The sequence below is a fragment of the Phyllobates terribilis genome, unplaced genomic scaffold (genome assembly GCF_046119375.1).
Source record: "Phyllobates terribilis strain yellow unplaced genomic scaffold, ASM4611937v1 Scaffold_11__3_contigs__length_659146591, whole genome shotgun sequence".
In the NCBI taxonomy this organism is placed as follows: domain Eukaryota; kingdom Metazoa; phylum Chordata; class Amphibia; order Anura; family Dendrobatidae; genus Phyllobates; species Phyllobates terribilis.
Genome location: NW_027362771.1, coordinates 347,472,413 through 347,492,617, shown reverse-complemented (window position 1 = coordinate 347,492,617; position 20,205 = coordinate 347,472,413). Strand labels below are relative to the sequence as shown.

Below are 20,205 nucleotides of genomic sequence, written 5' to 3'. Positions count from 1 at the left end.
GGGCTGGTATCATCAAAGATGAACTTGTGGGTCCTTTTCGGGTTGAGGATGGAGTGAAGCTCAACTCCCAGACCTACTGCCAGTTTCTGGAAGACAACTTCTTCAAGCAGTGGTACAGGAAGAAGTCAGTATCGTTCAAGAAAAACATGATTTTCATGCAGGACAAAGCTCCATCACATGCATCCAACTACTCCACAGCGTGGCTGGCCAGTAAAGGTCTAAAAGAAGAAAAAATAATGACATGGCCCCCTTGTTCACCTGATCTGAACCCCATAGAGAACCTGTGGTCCATCATAAAATGTGAGATCTACAGGGAGGGAAAACAGTACACCTCTCGGAACAGTGTCTGGGAGGCTGTGGTGGCTGCTGCACGCAATGTTGATCGAAAACAGATCAAGCAACTGACAGAATCTATGGATGGAAGGCTGTTGAGTGTCATCATAAAGAAAGGTGGCTATATTGATCACTAATTTTTATGTCAGAAATGTTTATTTCTAAATTTTGTGCACGGATATTGGTTTACCTGGTGAAAATAAACAAGTGAGATGGGATTATATTTGGTTTTTATTAAGTTGCCTAATAATTCAGCACAGTAATAGTTACCTGCACAAACAGATATCCTCCTAAGATAGCCAAATCTAAAATAAACCCACTCCAACTTCCAAAAATATTAAGTTTGGATATTTATGAGTCTTTTGGGTTGATTGAGAACATAGTTGTTGATCAATAATAAAAATAATCCTCTAAAATACAACTTGCCTAATAATTCTGCAGACAGTGTATTTCAGGCAGAGGATGGCTGTGCAATTCAGCTATTATCTGGCTCTAATAGTAGTGGTTGCAGCGGAACTCCGCCTGCAGCTGTTAACGACCAAATGCTGCTGTCAATCTCTGACAGTGGAATTTATACCGCGTGGCCCTGGGGGCGCACTGTTCCAATTGCCCATGATCTCCCTTGCAACGCAATCACGGGTCGCTGATAGGTTGCCATGGCAGCTGGAGGTCTGCTGAAGACCCCATGTCTGTCATGACGGTACTCCTGTGAAAGCCATATATAGAATAAGTGATCAGACAATCTCGGGTATAAGTCCCCTAAAGGGACTACAAAACACAGTAAAAAAAATGTTTATAAAAAATATAATAATTTGAATCACCCTTATTTCCCTCACTAAAATGCATAACAAATACACATATGTGGTACCTCCAAGTTCATAAAAGTTCAATCTATCAAAATCTAAAATTAAATAACCGAATTGGTAAACGGTGGAACAAAAAAAGAAAAAAAAAAGTCAGAATTAGTTTTTTTTCAGCCGCTACAACACCGCAAAAAAATGTAATAAGAAGTGATCAAAACATCGTCTCTACCCCAAAATAGTATCAATAAAAACACCAGATCAGGGTGCAAAAAAACAAGCTCTCACATGGCCCCATCTACAAAAAAATTAAAACATTATGGGTCTTGGGAACATGGTAACCCAAGCAAATCCCCCCCCTGATTTTTTATTATTATTATTTTTTTAAAATTTTCAATACTTAAATAATAATAATTAAAAAATAAATGTATGTTTGCTATTGCCGCAATACCTACTGATCTTGAGAATTATGTTGCCAGGTAATTTTTACCGTATAATGAACGTTGTAAAAACAAAACACAAAAACAACTGCGTAACTGTTTTTTTCACAATTTCACAGCCATTGGAATTTTTTTTCCTGTTTTCCAGTACATCACATGATACAATTTATGGTGGCATTCATGAGTACAACTCATCCCTCATTCGATGGAAACATAAAAGTTGTAGCTCTTGGAAGAAGGGGAGGAAAAATCAAAAGCGCAAAAAAAAAAATAGGTTTTTTAAAACACAGAAACATTAGATTGGAACTTCAAAGTCCATATTATAATGCTGTTATCAGCACACATATCAAAAGAACAGTGGTTCATAGCGGACCTGGCAGGTCCCCTTTAAGAAAAAGAATGAAGATGGAATTTATTGTACAGAGGTCTTATTTATGGCCTCTTGAATGGAAATCCTGTTTGCAGGGACTACAAAGTTTATACCTGCTAAGTGCAGATCCTCAGCTACCATTACTTAAGCCGTCATCATGGTATGTAAGTCTTAACTCAGGCATGACATTGCAATTGGGGTTATGTGCTGTAAAAGCAGCTACATTTTCTTTTTTTAGGTTGAGACATCAGTATGATATTTGCCAGGACTGTTTGAGGGGGATTCCCATCTCCAAGATCCTATGTAGTAGGTGTAATTGTAATAATATTAGCAAATACATCCAATTAGAAATGTAGTATAATTTTTCAGATTCGCCATGTCACTTACCCCATGTGCAGGGCATTGCAGTAGCTTAGGTATCTATGGTTACGACCACTAACAGCTAACAAACATTATATGAGTGGTCGTAACCAAGGATAGCTAGGTTACTGAAATGCTCTATATGTGAAAAGAGACATAGCGAATCAGAAGAACTATACTACAATTCTAATTGGAAGTATTTGCTAATATTATTATTATTATTCACGGGCAGCACGGTCGCTCAGTGGTTAGCACTGCAGCCTTGCAGCGCTGGGGTCCTGGGTTCAAATCCCACCAAGGACAACATCTGCAAGGAGTCTGTATGTTCTCGTGTTTGCGTGGGTTTCCTCCGGGTTCTCTGGTTTCCTCCCACACTCCAAAGACATTCTGATAGGGAATGTAGATTGTGAGCCCCAATGGGGACAGTGCCCATAATGTCTGTAAATTGTCTGAATTGTAAAGCGCTGCGGAATATGTTGGCGCTATATAAATAAAAAGATTATTATTATTATATTATTATTATTACACCTACTACATATTCGAATAAAATCTTGGAGATGAGAATACCCCTTTCACTTCTCAAAATATAGCAGCCCTTAGTGATCAGCTGATTGTTGAGGATTAGGCCTCTAAAATAAAATGAACTGGTAACCATGTAATACATGGCCACGGTAATGCTGTAAAATGAGACCATTTTACAATAAGGAGCGTCTCAAAAAGAAGGCCCCCATCTATGATCTCTATATACTCAAAATACCTATGAACCTGTAAGGTGGACATGCTATCTGATGTGACGTGCTATTTCATGTGATTGTCCATGAAGAATAACAGTATTTGAGGCCATTATATGAATTGTATCTTGAATTTGTTAGAATTTTTTTCCCATCAGCAGTTTTTTCCCTCCCTCAGTCTTGTACTTCTATGTAAAAAGTGACCAGTACAAATCAGTCTCACCACCAGATTGTCACAAATCCCACTGGAAATCTTCCCCAAAGTATTAGCATCTAGGGGAGCAAGAATCATAAGATCTGCCCAGCGTCGTAGCTCGATGTGCAACACAGGATCTGATCGGCGGTTCCACATCTGTGATAAAAAGATACAAAGTGTAAGTGAAATAGGTCCGGGTACAGCAGTCAGGATTTGGTTTCTCACATTCTTTGTGATTTTCAAGGGATTAAATAATTCTTACAATTTTTTGGGGAAAAATATTAGAATGAAATGGGAAATGCTAAATTGGTATGTTACTATAGAAGAACAGCAAAGTTGTTCATTAGCCATACTTCTCGCCCTCTACATGTCTCTCCTCTCTCTGCTTTCATCAGGACAGCCAAAAAACACAGTCAGGCACACAGACTGACGTCAATATAATCAGAATATAAAAAGGAGAAACCCTAAACCAGTAAAAAAAACTTCTGGCACATGAAAAACTCAATCCCCTTAAGAAAAGTTCATAGCCCGTGAGGAAGCTGGGTTACCAGCGATACACATGGGGATTTTTCTTCTTGCCCCTTGGTGTTTTGAGATAGAATCCTGCATTTAGGAATATTCTAAAAATTGTTCTCCTTATATTTTTTCTTGATGCTACACTTAATTTGCTTTATAATTGGATTTTTGTTTCTTTAGATATATTGATTTGCTATCTGTTTATGCAGACTCTTATAATAAGGAGCAGTTGGTATTTATGCACTCAATATGGTTTTAGGTGTTTTTAACTGTTTATTTCCAATAAAGACTGATGTTTATGTATTTATTTATTGGATGTGCCAAAAGCTCTTTAACTGGTGCATCATTTCAGCTTTTTATATACTAAAACTTAATGGACGATATTTGCTATTTTGTTACAGATTTAGGGCCTGTTCAGATGAGCCTATTATGCAGACGTGTGCGGTAATTCAATATGGTTGTTCAGAAGACAGGTTTTTTTTCACACGGACACTCGGTCCGTAGGAGAAAAAAATGGCAGGATGCACTATTCTCTTCCAAGTTTCGGATGAGACATCCAAATCTACGGGTGTCTAAACACAAAATCAGAACATCCACGTGGCATCTGATTTACTGATACATTTGCATTATTAACCTAGGAAAAAGTATTTGATCATGTACAATTTTGAATGTAGATGTACGAGAACAGATTTCACCCAGACATCACACGGATGCAGAAAACTAAAACACAGAAGGCACACGGATAACAATATGAATGAAAATCACCCATGTTATTCTTTAGAACAGCACAGCTTTTGTAGCCTACAAATACAGACTAATGAAACAAAATCCAATAATGTTCTTGTCTTCATTAACATTTGTTCCTTGGAAAGCGATGACCAGGTAGAAGATATTTTCTTACAGTTCTTTTTTTCAAAAAACAAATTGTTGGTCCGGAGCAGCATTACTGATTATGTCACACCGAGAGACAGTGTAACATTTGTCCTATATCTATTCAGAAAATATAACTCCGATATCAAATGTTACATGTTCACCTAAAGTGTACAATAAATAGCATGCTAACATTATTTTCTGGTCTTTGGAAACAATCATGTTTATTGTATTAGGTTTCTTAATACCAGGGCTGTGGAGTCGGAGTCGTGGAGTCGGTGTCCATTTTGTTGGAGTCAGAGTCGGTATGAAATGGATCGACTCAGACTCCTAAAATATATAATAAATTGGGTACAGTAGTTTAATGCAGGATGTGCTGTAAGTTTTTTCATAAGAATTTGGGAACGTTATGAAATGTCCTAGAAATATCTGTTATGTTCCTGATCTAAAGGTCTTGGCTTTTATTTGAGATGAATCTGTGCTGCACTTTATGTACACGCTCAGTAGTGAGGTAGTGCTGTGGAGTCGGGAGTCAGAAATTGGAGAAATTGAGGAGTCGGAGGTTTGTCTTTCTGACTCCACAGCCCTTCTTAATACTTAATAAAATTAATATTTAATAAACATTTTTTGTCATTGAGCAGCCTGATCACAATTCTTCTAAATTAAATTAAGGTCCCCATACGTACAATACACTAGTGTTGGCCTCACCCCACAAACTATGAGTGACTAGCCGACCATCTAATGTATATTAGAGCCTCCGGATTCATCACGGATACATAATATTGGGTGAGAGAAGGACATGTTCAAGAACAACGATAACATTGTTGCAGGGGTATGAGTAGGGACCAGAGGTATCTGGCAGAGGACTAAGGCCCCCATACACATTAGACTAATATAGGCTGAACCCTCCGATAATGACGTGTTCAGGTGACAATCTAATGTGTATGAGGCATCAGCTAAATGGCGGCGAGGGAAGATGTTGATTGGGTGTGTCCATTTTTGGACTGCCGATCTCATTGGTCTACTGGAGATAAGCCGCTAGTTGACACTTTCTGATAGAAAAGACAGGAAAGCCCTGCTGAATGAGAGCTCCTGTGTATAGGAGAGTCAGCTGAGATGGCGGTCGGCCAGTGTATGAACACTTGACAGACACCTAAGGTGCTTAGAAGAATAACCTCCAGAAATATTTACCACCAATGGCCCATCAATAATCACTAATTTTCAATTATTTCTAAGTTTTTAGAATCATAATTTACCAGTGTAAATGAAGCTCATCAATAAACAGTAAATTCATTTCTTGTTATTTTTTATTAATTGTCATGCAGTAATAACCAACATTGCGTTTGATAAATGCAAATAATGCAGAGAGAGAGAGCTGAATATGCAATGCTGCTCCGCACATTGTTCCCACAGGAGCCCCTGTGAGGCACGAATAATGTTCTGTACACCCACACTGAGGATCGTCCAATGGAAGTCGCAGCCAGATCTTCAGTGAAGAACTTTACAAATCACTGAATATTTGTCAGTGGTTTAAAAAGTCAACTTGTGAAAAGGAACCTTAAAGGGGTTGTCCACTGCTTAGAAACTGATGACCTAGCTATAACAGATTGGTGGGGGTCCTACACTGGGACTCCCACTGATTAGCTCTTATCAGCTCAGGCTGGATGTACACAGTGTCTGGGGGAGAACCACACAGCTCCATTTATTGTGTAGTGGCCGTTGTAGAGAACTGCAGCTCAGCTCCTATTCAGTTCAGTGCATCAATATCAAAGTCATGGACAGCCCCTTTAAAATGGACCTGCCAAAAGTGGGAAATTGCTGCTTTTATGTTATTGCAGCTGCTCTCGAGTACTCACTATTTTTCATTTTTAAATCTGCCAAATGGTTCTTGAAATATGGGCCTTTTTATTTAGTGCTAATTTTTATGGTCTTTACAACAGAGCGTGGCTAACAGGACTGTCTGGGGAATGTGGGGAGTGTCTTAGGCTACATTCCCACAATGAGCTTTTGGTGCGTTTTTGATGTTGCAGAATTTCTGCACCTATTATTTACATTGGGTTGACTTTTCCATTGCGTTTTTAACATAAATTTTTATCGTGTTTTTGATGCGGCATTTTTTTGTCTATTGTTGGTGTGTCATGCTTTAAAGGGAATCTGTCACCCCCCTGGGCAATATCAGACCTGTACTATGGGCATACAGGTGATAGAAAAGTAACTCTATACTTACCCGTATGGCCAATAGCAGTGGTCTGATTCCAGAGAAATCTTCTTTTATAAAGTTTCTTCTCCAGAGGCTTGGCGTTCGGGGGACGGCAAGCAAACCCCTCCTATCTGCTTATTATGCAGCTAACTCCCGGCCACGGGGCTAAATTATCATCTCCCCCCTTCCCGACACGTCACAGGGCCCTGTGAAAGGCCCTGTGACGTGTTCTGCTGTCTCCCCTGCCGCGCATGCGCAAAGCGCCGCTCCCATGGAGCGTGCTTTGTTTCTCCCCGGCCTGCACTGCGCCGCAGCCCTTCTATTGAGAGTGGCGCTGTGTGCATGGGCGTCAGGATAGACAGCAGAGCACGTCATAGGGCCGGTGGGAGATGATAATTTAGCCCAGAGGCGGGGATTTAGCTGCATAATAAGCAGATAGGAGGGGCTTGCTTGGTGTCCCCCGCATGACAAGCCTCTGGAGAAGAAACTTTATAAAAGATTTCTCTGAAATCAGACCTCTGCTATGGGCCATACAGGTAAGTATAGAGTTACTTTTCTATCACCTGTATGCCCATAGCAGAGGTCTGATATTGCCCAGGGGGAATGACAGATTCCCTTTAAATAAAGCTAATTTGTTTTTGATACTTCCTGTTTTTTGCTTTGACAAAACTTTATTGACATACTTGGCTGCGGATTACATGCGTTTTTGCGTAACTGAACTAAAAACGCATGTGCCTTTTTTACCTGCGGATTTTCTGTATCTTATGTTTAAGTCTATGGGGAAAATCTGCAGATAAATCTCAGTGTACTCGCACGACAAATTGACGTGCTGCGGAATTGAAACACGCACCGCAGGTGACGTTACGCTGCGTTAAAAAGAAGCACAGTGTGCAGGAGGCTTCTATAAATCCCATCCACTTTGCTGGTACTGTAAGATGCTTTGTTTTTGATGTATCAAAAATGCACCAAAAGCTCATCATGTGAACGCGGCCTTGAAGCCGATCTGTATTATTACACTGTGAGCTCCACCCTACTGTAAAGACCATAAAAATCAGCACTGAATGAAAAAGGCCCATATCTCTGCTACCGCAAGGTGGATTTGAAAATGAAAAATACTGAATACTCAGGGGAGCATCCCTTTTAACCTAATGACAGGTCTTCTATACGTAACCAGATAAGTTCAAAAAGCTTCACTGATATTAGGGGCTGACTTTACATCATTTCTTATAATGCGTATTCCAACCTCACCTTCCACTCGTCATCATCACTATAGATTGGTACCGGTATATCCTGTATGCTGTAGAAATGCTTTGCCCTCTCTGTGGTCACAACCTGCACTTCAACCTGTAGGGAGAAATAATTATAAGCAGCCAGGGTTTCCACGATGTAAGGCCACGTTCACACATACAGTATTTTACCTCAGTATTTGTAACCAGGAGTGGAACAATCAGAGGTAAAGTATAATAGAAACACGTCACCACTTCTGTATTTATCACCCACTCCTGGTTTTGGCTTACAAATACTGAGGTAAAAAAACTCACCAAATACTCATGTGTACACATGGCCCAATGGTAAAACAAACAACCACCAAAACTAATAAACTCTGTATGGAAATTATATGATGGCATAATATTTATGTATTACTAAAAAGCGACCAAAATGTCATATGTACCCCAAAATGGCATCAATAAAAGCATCAGCTAAAGGAACAAAAAACAAGCCCTCACCAGCATCATCTATGGAAAAATAGAAGGATGAAAATTCCTTAATCGTAGCCTTTTGTTACAAAACTCTGATTTTTTTTTCACCACCAAAATAATTGAAAAAAAAAACTGGACAAGTTTATTATTAATTGTACTGGACTGAAAAATCATGTCGCCAGGTCAATTTTACCACACAATGAACATAGTAAAAATACAACAAAAAAAATGGTGGAATTGCATATCGGGTCCCCCCCCTCATACATTGTATGGTGAACTTAATGGTATCATTCAAATCTACAGCTTGGCCGGCAAAAAAAATAAATAAAAAGGTTATTGTTCCTGGAACAAGTAAAAGGAAAAAGGAAAAGGGCACACATAATCTTATCCTATGCATTTGCATGAGATCCATATATAGTGTATACCTTACCATATGAATGCAAAATGTAGAGAAATTCACCTTTATCTGTAAAATCCATAGTTGTGAAAAGACTGTAAGCCATTTATATACCGTACTTGTCCATCACTTGTGCATTAGTAAGTTTTGCATCAGCACATTTAAGAGGTTTTCCACTTTTAGAAAAGTGAACTCCAAACAATGTCATGTAATATAAAATTGTATAGTACTCACCCTCCCCAGGTCCAGCGCCATCTCTCTGCCGCTGCTCCAGTTTAATTTTTTTTGGCTGCAGGGGTGACGTCACATAAACAGATCAATTCACCACTGCAGCCAATCACTGAGCTCAGTGGCCGTTCAGCCAGTGATTGGCCACTGCGGTGATGTGAGCTGATGATGTGACGTCACCCCTGCAGCCAAAACACTGAGACTGCAGCAGCAGCACAGAGCCGGCACTGGACCTGGGGAGGGTGAGTACTATCTGATTTTGTTAATCTATGCGACAGGCAATATTTAGGATCTAATTTTTAAAAACAGAAAAACTCCTTTAAAGAAAACCTGACCGCTCCCATAGCTCCCCTAAGCTGCCACCATGGCTGTATTGCACCATTTTCTTGTGTTCTAACCAGACTCCTTTTGTTGCTTATTAATTGCTGAATAAATGTAAAATTAACCTTAAAGGGGTTGTCCAGTCCAAATCAATAAGTCTATAGTCTTCCAACACTGAGCACAGCGGGGATAAGCCGGTTTCTGAGCCGGGACCGGAGGGTATGTATGTATTATACATACTCCCGGCCAGAGCAAGGACAGTGGGCGTGTCCTCGCTCCATACACTTCTATGAAGCGAGGCGGTGCCCTCTAGTCGGCCATGCCCACTGGACGGCCACATCCTCGCTCCATACAAGTGAATGTAGCGTGGCCGCACCCACTGGACAGGCTCTGCCCAGGAGTATGTATAACACATACATACCCTCCGGTCCCGGCTCATAAACCGGCGCATCCCCGCAGCGCGTTGCACGGGGATTCATAAGTCTGCAGTCACACAGAGTCACTGCAGACTTATTGATTTGGACCAGACAACCCCTTTGTAAAACGGTGGGTAACTAGCCTTTGCCACTCTTGTGACTGGCTGAGATCTGCATGACTGCTCCAATAAAGTCATTGAGCATACACCCGATTTCACTGCACATTCCCAGGGGGCAGCATGTCGCACGCATGTGCAAGACTTGCAGAGAGCCAGGCGTGATGTCATGCTTGCATGATGAGAGGGAGGATTAATCTGGGAAAATCAACACACCCCCTCCCGAGTGGTCACCCACTGATTTACATAATGCTAACTCTGGGTTTAAGTTACTTCTCTATTTATTCAGAATCACTGAGCAGTAAAAAGGGGCTTGTTAGAAAGCACAAGGTGGCGGCTTAGAGGGGCTATGGCAGCCGATATGCTCCCTGTAAGAATAGACTGCATGTGGCACCTACTCCAGGTATCTTGAGGAGGCCAGACACTAGAGCGGGCAGCTTCAGGGCCGCCACACTGCCGGTGACACCAACAAGTACATGGATGGCACAGGGTGAGGAGGAGGTCAGAGATTCAGGAGATTCTTCACCAGAACTGTCCATTTCTTACAACCTGCAGAAGACATAATAAATCTAGTAAAAGGTGTCTTCTCCTGAGTGCACAAAATTAATGCAGAAGAATTGACTTATAATTACATGTAAGATTAGACTTTCCTTGCCTAGTTATTTGCTTATTCCCAAGTCTACGGCATAATTTGCGGCTCTTACTATCTGAAGCTGAATAATAATATTTGACGATAAGAATAAGCATCAATCTCAAAATAAATTGAGAGCTGGTTATAGCCAGGATTTGTATAAAATAGTTAATATTAGTAAGAAACATCTGCCCATTCTTTACACTGATGAAGATTTAACAAAGACACCGAAACCTAGTTGTTCTTTAATTGCTAAAAGAGGCAACATCAAGTCACCCATCCTATACTCTACTATTCCAAAAACAGCACGTACATGATGGGACACTTGCGCTTTATACAGATGGGGTAGACTAAAATGTAACTTATGGAACTACATTTTTCATCTATGAAATAGAATAATCAGTACAACACTAACCATTTCATCAACTCTAATTCCACACGTTATCTTTATCATACAATATGAGGCTTGTCACCTACAACATGTGGGGTGTACCAGTAGAACCCTCAGCAAACATGTCTCTTAAAAGGGGTGATCCTAAATGTCAATTTAATGTCATAATCTAATCTCTTTTCTATAACAGCTTTCATTTTTTTTTTACCCACTTTCTGTTTGATGGCGTTTCATTTGAGACCCCCCAGTGCATGCTGGGATGCTCAAACGAGTCGTCATCAGGGGGCAGAGGCTGCAGTCACTGTCCCCCATCCTGAAATTAATCATCAGTGACCTCTGTTTCAGGGGCTGGGCTAGTCCCTGCTCTAGTGATAATTGGTCAGTTTTCTCCTGTAGGATCTTGTCTCTGTGCAATATTCTTCTCAGTGCACAGTGACTGCGCTCCATCGCCAGCTCTATCGTTACTTACAGGGATGGAGCTGGTCTCTACTTTTCCTGCTTGACGGTTAATCTACTTACAATGCGCACTGACAGTGTGCTCTCTTTCCGTCTCGTCACTTCTCATCAGTGCTAGCAATGGAGTGCACTGTCACTGTGCATTAAAAACAATATCACATAGTAACAAGATTCTACTGAGCATACGTCGGAATTGACAATTGACACATGCTCAGTACAACAGGGACAAGCCCAGCACCTGAATTGATGGTCACTGATGATGCTTTGTTTCAGGTTGGGGGCAGAGACTGCTGCAGTGACTGCAGCCTCTGCCCCCTAATGGCGTCTTGTTTGAGTATCCCAGCAAGCACTGGGGCTCTCAAACAAAGCGTCATCATAGAGGAAATAGGTAAAAAAAATAATGTAATTAGAGTAGTGAGGGAACAATAGGGAATTTTACATCACAGTATGGTAGAAAAAGATCCTAGTTACTTACCGGTAACGGGATTTTACAGAGCCCATGACAGCACCACCTGAGAGAGGGTATCCGCCCACCAAGGACAGGAACCTACTAAATAAAAAGGCGGTACCTCTCCTCCGCATCAGTTTTGTTTCAGAGCATGAGAGGGCCTCCGAAGACAGGTTAATACATAACCACCACCTCAACATATGTACTAAACACCTTAAAAAAAGTGCACACCACAGTGATAAAGGGGAGGGAATTAATAGGGTGCTGTCATGGGCTCTGTAAAATCCCGTTACCGGTAAGTAACTAGGATCTTTTCCCCTTCTCCCATGACAGCACCACCTGAGAGATTTATAGAGATCAAATACCAGAGGGAGGGATCACCGCTTGCAACACCCTTCTACCAAAGGACAGATCAGTAGAAGAGGAAAGGTCAAGACGGTAATGTTTGTAAAATGTAGCAGGGGATGACCAAGTTGCCGCCTTACATATAATGTCGATGGGCACATCCGCCTTCTCAGCCCAGGAAGCAGCTACCGCTCTGGTGGAATGGGCCTTCAGGTTCTCAGGAACCGGCAGATTGCTTAGAAGAGTAGGCTAAGGTAATAGTATCCCTGACCCATCTAGCTATGGTCCCCCTTGTAACCTTAAGTCCTTTCCTAGCCCCCTGAAAGGATATAAATAAAGCGTCACTCTTTCTCCAGGCTTTTGTCACTTCCAAATACTGGACTAACACCCTCTTAACATCTAAGGTGTGAAGCTTATGTTCCTCAGAATCCCTAGGATTAGGATAGAAGGAAGGGAGAGTGATTACTTGCGTCCTATGGAACTTGGAGGCTACCTTTGGAAGATAGGCCGGGTCTGGTCTTAAGATTACTCTATCCATACATACTTGAGTGAATGGATGGTTAACGGATAGTGCGTGTAAGTCACTGACTCTACGAGCTGATGTCAGGGCCACCAATAGCGCAGTCTTTAAAGTTAAGATTTTTTCTGAAACCTTCTCTAAGGGCTCGAAGGGAGGTTTGGTTAATGCTTCCAGAACTAAATTAAGGTCCCAAGGAGGCATTCTTGGAACAGGAATAGGTCTGGATCTATGACAGGCTTTAATAAATCTAATGATCCATCTATTTGCTGCCAAGTCATAATTATACAGTGCCCCCAGAGCCGATACCTGTACCTTAAGAGTACTGGTGGCTAGTCCCATGTTTAACCCCTTCTGGAGGAATTCTAGTATGGCCTCAATAGGAACCCTCCCTTTGGCAGACTGACCCGAGGTAGACAAGAACTTAGCCCAGGTTCTACCATAGATTCTAGTTGTTATCGGCTTTCTACTTGCTAGAAGGGTAGTAACAAGATCTGGAGAAAACCCCCTTTGCGTCAATAGCGACCTCTCAAAATCCAAGCCGTCAAATGCAGGCCCGCTCTTTGGGGATGACAGACTGGGCCCTGCCTGAGGAGATCCGGGATGTCCGGAAGAACCCATGGATCTGCTTGGGACATTCTCTTCATCCAAGTGAACCATGGTCTCTTGGGCCAGAACGGGGCGATCAATATAACCCTCGCCCGTTCCTCTCGGATCTTCCTCAGGATAGTAGGGATCAGTACTAAAGGGGGAAAGGCATAAGCTAGAGTGAAATCCCACTGAATCTGCAGCGCGTCCACCGCAAACGCCCCCTCTTTTGGATTCAGGGAGCAAAAGGTTTCGGTCTTCCGATTGTGTCTGTTTGCAAACAGATCTATCTGGGGCTGTCCCCACCGATCCACAATCTGCTGAAAAACGGCTGGATTCAACTCCCACTCTCCTTGTTTCAAGATGTGACGACTCAAGAAATCGGCCTTTATGTTCTCTTCCCCTTTTATATGCAGTGCCGAGAGCGTAACCAGTCGACTCTCGGCAAACCTGAAGATCTGATCCGCTATTAACATCAGAGGGAGAGATCTGGTACCCCCCTGATGATTGATGTAGGCGACTGTTGATCTGTTGTCTGACATTATCCTGACGTGAGGACCCTGAAGAACAGAACTGAATTCTTTTAGCGCGTTTCTGGCTGCCAACAGCTCTTTCATGTTGGAAGAGAGACTTGTCTCGCTGTCCGACCAGAGGCCTTGTACAGAACGATCCCTTAGGTGAGCTCCCCAACCTTCCGCACTTGCGTCTGTTGTAATTATATCCGACACCTGGAAGGTCCAAGGAACCCCCAAAGATAGGTTGACCGGAGATGTCCACCAGTCCAGGGAGTTGATCACAACATCTGGAAGAGATATTTTCCCATTCAGGCGACCTTTGAGCCGCCTGTCCGCTGCCAGAATCTCCTGTTGAAGACATCTGGAATGGTGCTGGGCCCACTGAACCGCCGGGATGCAAGACGTCATTGTACCCAACAGAGACATTGCACTCCTCAGGGTCATGGTCGGATTGCTGACAACCTGAGATGTTAGGGATCTGATCTTCAGTTTCTTTTCCTCTGGCAGAAGACAGGTTTGGTTTTCTGAGTCCAGAATGAGACCCAGGAAAGACTGAACCCTCTTTGGTTCCAGCCTTGACTTCTCCAGATTTAACAGCCAACATAGGCGTCTTAGACTGGCCATGACGTCCGCCAGGGCTAGAGCACAGAGTTGACTTGATCTGCCCACTACTAAGAAGTCGTCCAGATAAGGGATGACCAAAATGTCTCTTTCCCTCAAGTGCGCTGTGACCTCCAGAATGATTTTTGTGAAGACTCTCGGCGCCATGGAAATGCCAAAGGGAAGAGCTGCGAACTGAAAATGCCTTACGTGCCTGCCGAATTGTACAGCTACTCTTAGAAACTGTTGATGATCTGGCAAAATCGGGACGTGGTAGTAGGCGTCCTTCAGATCGAGGACGCACATAAAACAGTCCGGAAATAACATCGAATAGAATCCTCTTCCTTGCTCGGGTGCAGGTGTTTCCACCAGAACTCCTTTCATGAGCAGAGAGAGAACTTCCTGCTGTAAGGCTATCTGTTCCGCTAAACCTCTGGGGCTGATATTTTGACAGTGTTCTTGGGCCTGCTTTTGAACTCTAATGTGAGCCCCCTCCTGATTATCCCTAAGATCCAAGAATTGGATGAAATTTCCTTCCAGGCAGGCAGGAAGTGGGACAATCTTCCTCCCACCCGGGGGGAACTGTCACTTAGGGGCTTTCTTATTCTCGGAGGAGGGACCCCCAAACATGAAGCCTCTGCTATACGGCTTTCGGTCTTTCCAGCTACCTTGGTCTCTGGGAGCTTTACTGCGGCTGTATTTTCTCTTCCGAAAGAAACTGTTAAATCGGGAACCAGACACCGTGGGAAATCCATGTTTTCTGTCTGCGGCTTTATCTAGGATGTCATCTAGACCTTTGCCAAACAAGAAGTCCCCCTCACAAGGGATTGAGCACAGTTTAGACTTTGACTGCACATCTTCTGGCCAGCTCTTGAGCCATAGCGCCCTACGGGCTGCATTAGAGAGGTTTGCAGACCGGGCAGCCAGCCTAACTGAATCTGCCGATGCATCTGCCAGGAATGCAGCCGCTCCCTGCACAAGAGGAAGGTCTGATAGAATTTTCTCCCTGGACACATTCCCCCTGATCTGGTCTTCCAATTGTTGAAGCCAGATCATCATAGATCTAGCAGTGCAGGTCGCTGCTACTGCCGGTTTAAGGGCCCCTGCTGACGACTCCCAGGTTTGCTTAAGGAAGGACTCCGCTTTTTTATCCAGCGGGTCTTTTAAGGCTCCTAAATCCTCAAAGGGCAGAGTGGATTTTTTTCTTTTTTTGAAGATTTTGAAATGGCCACGTCAATCTTAGGGGTTTTGTCCCATTTAGCCGCATCCTCATCCTCAAAGGGGTACCTCCGCTTGGAGGATGACGGCAGCTGACCCTTCCTCTCCGGTTTCTTCCATTCCCTTTCTATCAGAGATTTAATCCTGTCATTGACCGGGAATGAGCGTCTCCTCCTTTGGTCTAAGCCCCCGAACATAACATCCTGGACTGTTCTGGGCACTTTGGTATCGGTAATACCCATAGTCCCTCTGACGGCTTTAACTAGTCTCTCAGTATTCTCAACCGAAAAACAAGGTCTGCCCCCCCCCATCATCATCCGAAGACTCCGATGACGATGAGGAGTGATTAGAGGAGGAAGGCAGTTCTCTCGTAAAACGGGACTCCACTGATTCCTCTGATTCTGAAGAAACTAGTTTTCGCTTCTTCTTTTTGAGTGAGGTTAAGCCTCTTAAGGACTCTCTGACCTCTGTCTGGATTAGATCCTTTAATTCTAAAGAAAACCTGGGGGACTACTCTGCAATGGTTTTCTGAATACAGTCCGAGCATAGGTTTTTGGCATAGGAGGTGGGAAGACCGATTTTGCATAAAGCACACTCCCTGTTTTTACTTTTAGCACTACACTTCTTCGCCTCCTGCCCCAAGAAATAAAAGGAGAAGAAGGAGGAAAAGAGAGAGAGAGAAGAGCACATTATTCAAGGTGAGACTTTCACGAAGATCACTCACCACACTGCCGTTCGGACTAGGGTACCGGAGGCGGTGGTTGCCGTTCACATGAGGGCTCCCATCTGGCGGAGGTGGACTGACGAAGTCTTTTCTGACTAGTCTTGTCGGAACTCGTACGCCCCTCACTGCTGTGACTTTGTCGATGGGAAGATTCCCGTTCCATTTGTTTGAGCTGCTTGCGCTGCTTTGATGGCTGTGGCTGCTGCTGTACTTCCTGTGGCGGTGACAGCTGCTGCCCAGGTGACTGCGGTTCCTCATCCATCATGGCGGGGATGCAGACACCGCTATCCTGATTGCTCCCCATCCTTAAAAGCAGTAGGGCTCCACCTCCTTTAGGCTCCTCCCTTTCCGGCAGTGTGCTCATCTCTCTTTTTTTTTTTTTTTTTTTTTTTTAATTTTAGCCAGCTGGCGCGCTACCCGCAGATCCACCTGCCTCTGCGCGTGCGCAGCCCAGCGGCACCCGGCGCGCTTGCAGCGGGATGACAGCTTCCCACCCGCGCATGCGCAGACCCGGTTTCCGGCGCACTCCGTGATAGGGCGCGTCAGCACCCCGCGCGTGCGCAGCCCGGACTTCCGGCGCGCTCCGTCACAGGGTGCGACGCGACCCCCACGTGCGCAGCCCGGAAGACCTGCCGGCCGGCGCGCTCAGTTCATCTTTGCGAGGCGCAGACCCGGCCGCAGGCCCCGGCGCACGCGGGGAGGAATCCAGAAACAGCACCTCCTCCCCACACGCAGACCCGGGCAGCAGCCAGACGGGCTGGGAACAGGGACCATCTGCTGCTTCCACGGCCTCCAGGCCGCACCGTCCATAATCCAGGTACGTGAGGTACCACCTGGTGAGGCTCCCATCAGGGACAGGAACCAAAAAACTGATGCGGAGGAGAGGTACCGCCTTTTTATTCAGTAGGTTCCTGTCCTTGGTGGGCGGATACCCTCTCTCAGGTGGTGCTGTCATGGGAGAAGGGGAAAAAGATTAGATTATGACATTAAATAGACCTTTAGGATTAAAATAAACATTGCTTTTGGACCACCCCTTTAATCCCACTACTCGCAATGCATCTGCGGCCTCTCAGGATTTTATACAACATCACAAGAACAAATCAAGTGACTTTAGGGTTATTAAGGGTTGGTATCAAAAGTGTTACAAAACCTATTAGAGGGGAAGACTGGCAAAAGAAAGTCCTTTTGGATTTTAGAGTTGGATTCCAGGTATCCTAGTGGTATGGACTTGACTTCAGATATTAAGATCTATTGTTTAGACACAGTTATTTATGGGTCTAGTGAATAAACATGGGGTATTTTGAAGATAACATGCATGTTAATATATACTTTGTTTTACTGTATTGTTATGTTACTTATGTGAACTCCTTTGTGGCATGAAAAGTGTTAAATTGCATACATACGCCCAACTTAGACTGAAGGTATCAGCAGTGTACTAGGCATGGAGTCGAGTATATAAAGCAGGTTACTGGTCAGGTGTGTGCTCTATGTATAGAGACCATCTACACACATCGGTTCATAGGCGAGTGCTACATTTTTCTAGGATGTCCTGTTTTTCAAGATGAAATATTTTTACAATTGGATGCTCAAATAAGCGCTATTGTTTCTATTTATCATTGGAGGTCAAAGCACTAGATCCAACATGATACATGTATTTAAAGGGGTTGCCCACTAGTGGGACAATTCCTTCTCAATTGCTATATTCCCCTTTATAATATAGAAACATCCTATACTCACGTCCAGTGCCGTTCCAGCGATGTTGGCACCAGGTTTCCAGGGATTGGCGTGACGCTGTTATGTCACCAGGCCCTGCAGCCAATCAGCGGCTGCTTCACTCTCACTTGCTACAAATGAAAGTGACGCCTGGAAAGAGGGAGCGCTGCTGACGAGCGAATGAGAACTCAGGCCTGTCACCTCCGCAAATAACAGACGTGACTGGCTCCTAATGAGCGTCCCAATATGGGAATGCCGGAGCTGCCGACATCTACATGAATACTCTGGGCTGGACACTGGATGACAGTAGTGCTCGCTGCCATTTTTATCACACGGACAGTTGAGCAGAGAGATAGTTACTCTGTCAGACTACTGAATAACATGGGTCAGTGCGCTGTCCAATCAAAACACGGACAGCACGTCAGCTTTATACGCTCATCTGCAGATATAGCCACTATAGGCTTTAGATTTATTATCAGGGGAAATCTAGTAAATGAGCAGTAACCCTAGTGAACAACATCTTAAAGTGAATTAAAAAAATACTCCCAAAGATGGCCGACCCCTCTAACAGGTCAGGCTAAAGGTCAGGACAAGTCTCCAGCCCCTTTCAGGTGTGTGTGACTGTCGCCTGCTGAGCTCGGCCAGGAGGACTACAAGGACCAGACTGCAGAGCGGGCAGAGCCCTTAACCAACCATGAAGCTGATTGGTTGCTATTGACAACACTGTCATCCTCCTCCCCATTTTTAGTTACATTTCAGCCCCCTAGCTCAGACAGAGGCCCGGCAGCGGAGAGCGCGGATCACTAGAGGACATAAGGACCGAAGACGGGTCAGGAAGTAATGTGATATTACCGTGTGTCATCGTGGACCGGGCTGAGACAGTGGAGCCATTAGATGTAATCTCGATTTAATCTCTATGATAAACCACTAAACCCGTCCGGACCAATCAGTGCACTGCTACTAATCCCATCGTACCGTGCTGCGCAGCCATGTGACCTGCTTCCATCCGGGTTCCTGACTAAACAAACTACATGTCCCGAAGTCCTTTGCGCTGCTCAGTCCGACGCTGTGACGCAGTGATGATTTGCTTCCTATGCTGTGGCGCGCCCCTGGTGGTTAAAACAGGAATGTCAGAGAGTATGTTCTGCTATTCTTGAATCTCTGCAGTGATGTGAAACCATGGAGCATGCGCCCTGACATCACATACTGGGCTCTATACAGATGTACCTGACTAGATCGGTGCAGAAATGACTCCATAGGAATAGTGTGAAGGCTTTCCCGAATGACGCTTTAGGCCGGGGGGCACACGAGCGTATGTCCCCTCAGGCGAGAGCATCGGGCCGATTATGCTAATGACACTGTCAGAGTTTGACCTGTGTGTGATCCAATTGTCTCTCATGAGAGAATCGCATCGCCGGTGGGGAAGATGGAGACTGTCATTTCTCCATTGCCTCTGTGCCTGTACATGCGGGATGAGTTGTAGTGTTCAGCGACACCATTCATTTTTCCACTTGTACTAAAACACGGAAAAAAAATCCAAATGCCATGAAACAAAACGCAATTCCACCATTGGTTTTTTGGGTTGTATTTTTACGGCGTTTATTGGGAGGTAAAAGTCACCTTTATTATTGCAGCAAGGAGAGAATTTAAATTAAAATATAACTTTTAATCAAATATCCATAATAAATGAGGGAATTAGCCCAAATTCACACCAGTTAAAAAAAAAACTATTAGCGCTATGGGTAGAATTATATCAGCCGCACCTAAAGGCAACAAGTCAGTAATACAGTTAAGGTGCCCAAACTAGCCATGCTCGTAATAAACTGGTTAGATCTCACCCAAGTCTGATGAAGTCGTCTTCTGCTCCAAGGAGCATCACAGGTGTCATTCACAGGAGAAATAAAGTACTAATGCCGTCTAATATCCCGACTGTGCCCTTATGGTAGCTCCAGCCCTAACAAGGGCAGAACCCAAGTGTTGTACTGACACTTGTTGTTGCCACCCCAAAAATCCCTCCTGACACGTTTCTACCCCAATAATGTGGAATCATCAGAAGAATGTGTTT

General features: G+C 43.9%; 1 protein-coding gene across 2 annotated transcripts in view; it reads right to left on the bottom strand.

Moving 5' to 3' along the window:
* The window catches only part of PPCDC (phosphopantothenoylcysteine decarboxylase), a 61,574-nt gene extending 42,323 nt beyond the window's left edge, over positions 1 to 19,251 (bottom strand). Inside the window, exons 1-4 of one of the 2 annotated variants that reach the window (XM_073652861.1) lie at positions 19,116 to 19,251; positions 10,393 to 10,543; positions 8,065 to 8,160; positions 3,258 to 3,386 (exon numbers count right to left, since the gene is read on the bottom strand). In XM_073652861.1, the coding sequence (XP_073508962.1) occupies positions 3,258 to 3,386; positions 8,065 to 8,160; positions 10,393 to 10,533 (366 nt within the window). In that variant the 5' untranslated portion in view covers positions 10,534 to 10,543; positions 19,116 to 19,251. Of the gene's footprint in view, positions 1 to 3,257; positions 3,387 to 8,064; positions 8,161 to 10,392; positions 10,544 to 18,992 lie in introns of both variants that reach the window. The other variant, XM_073652860.1, reaches the window with a different exon arrangement.
* Positions 19,252 to 20,205: the final 954 nt, after the last annotated feature.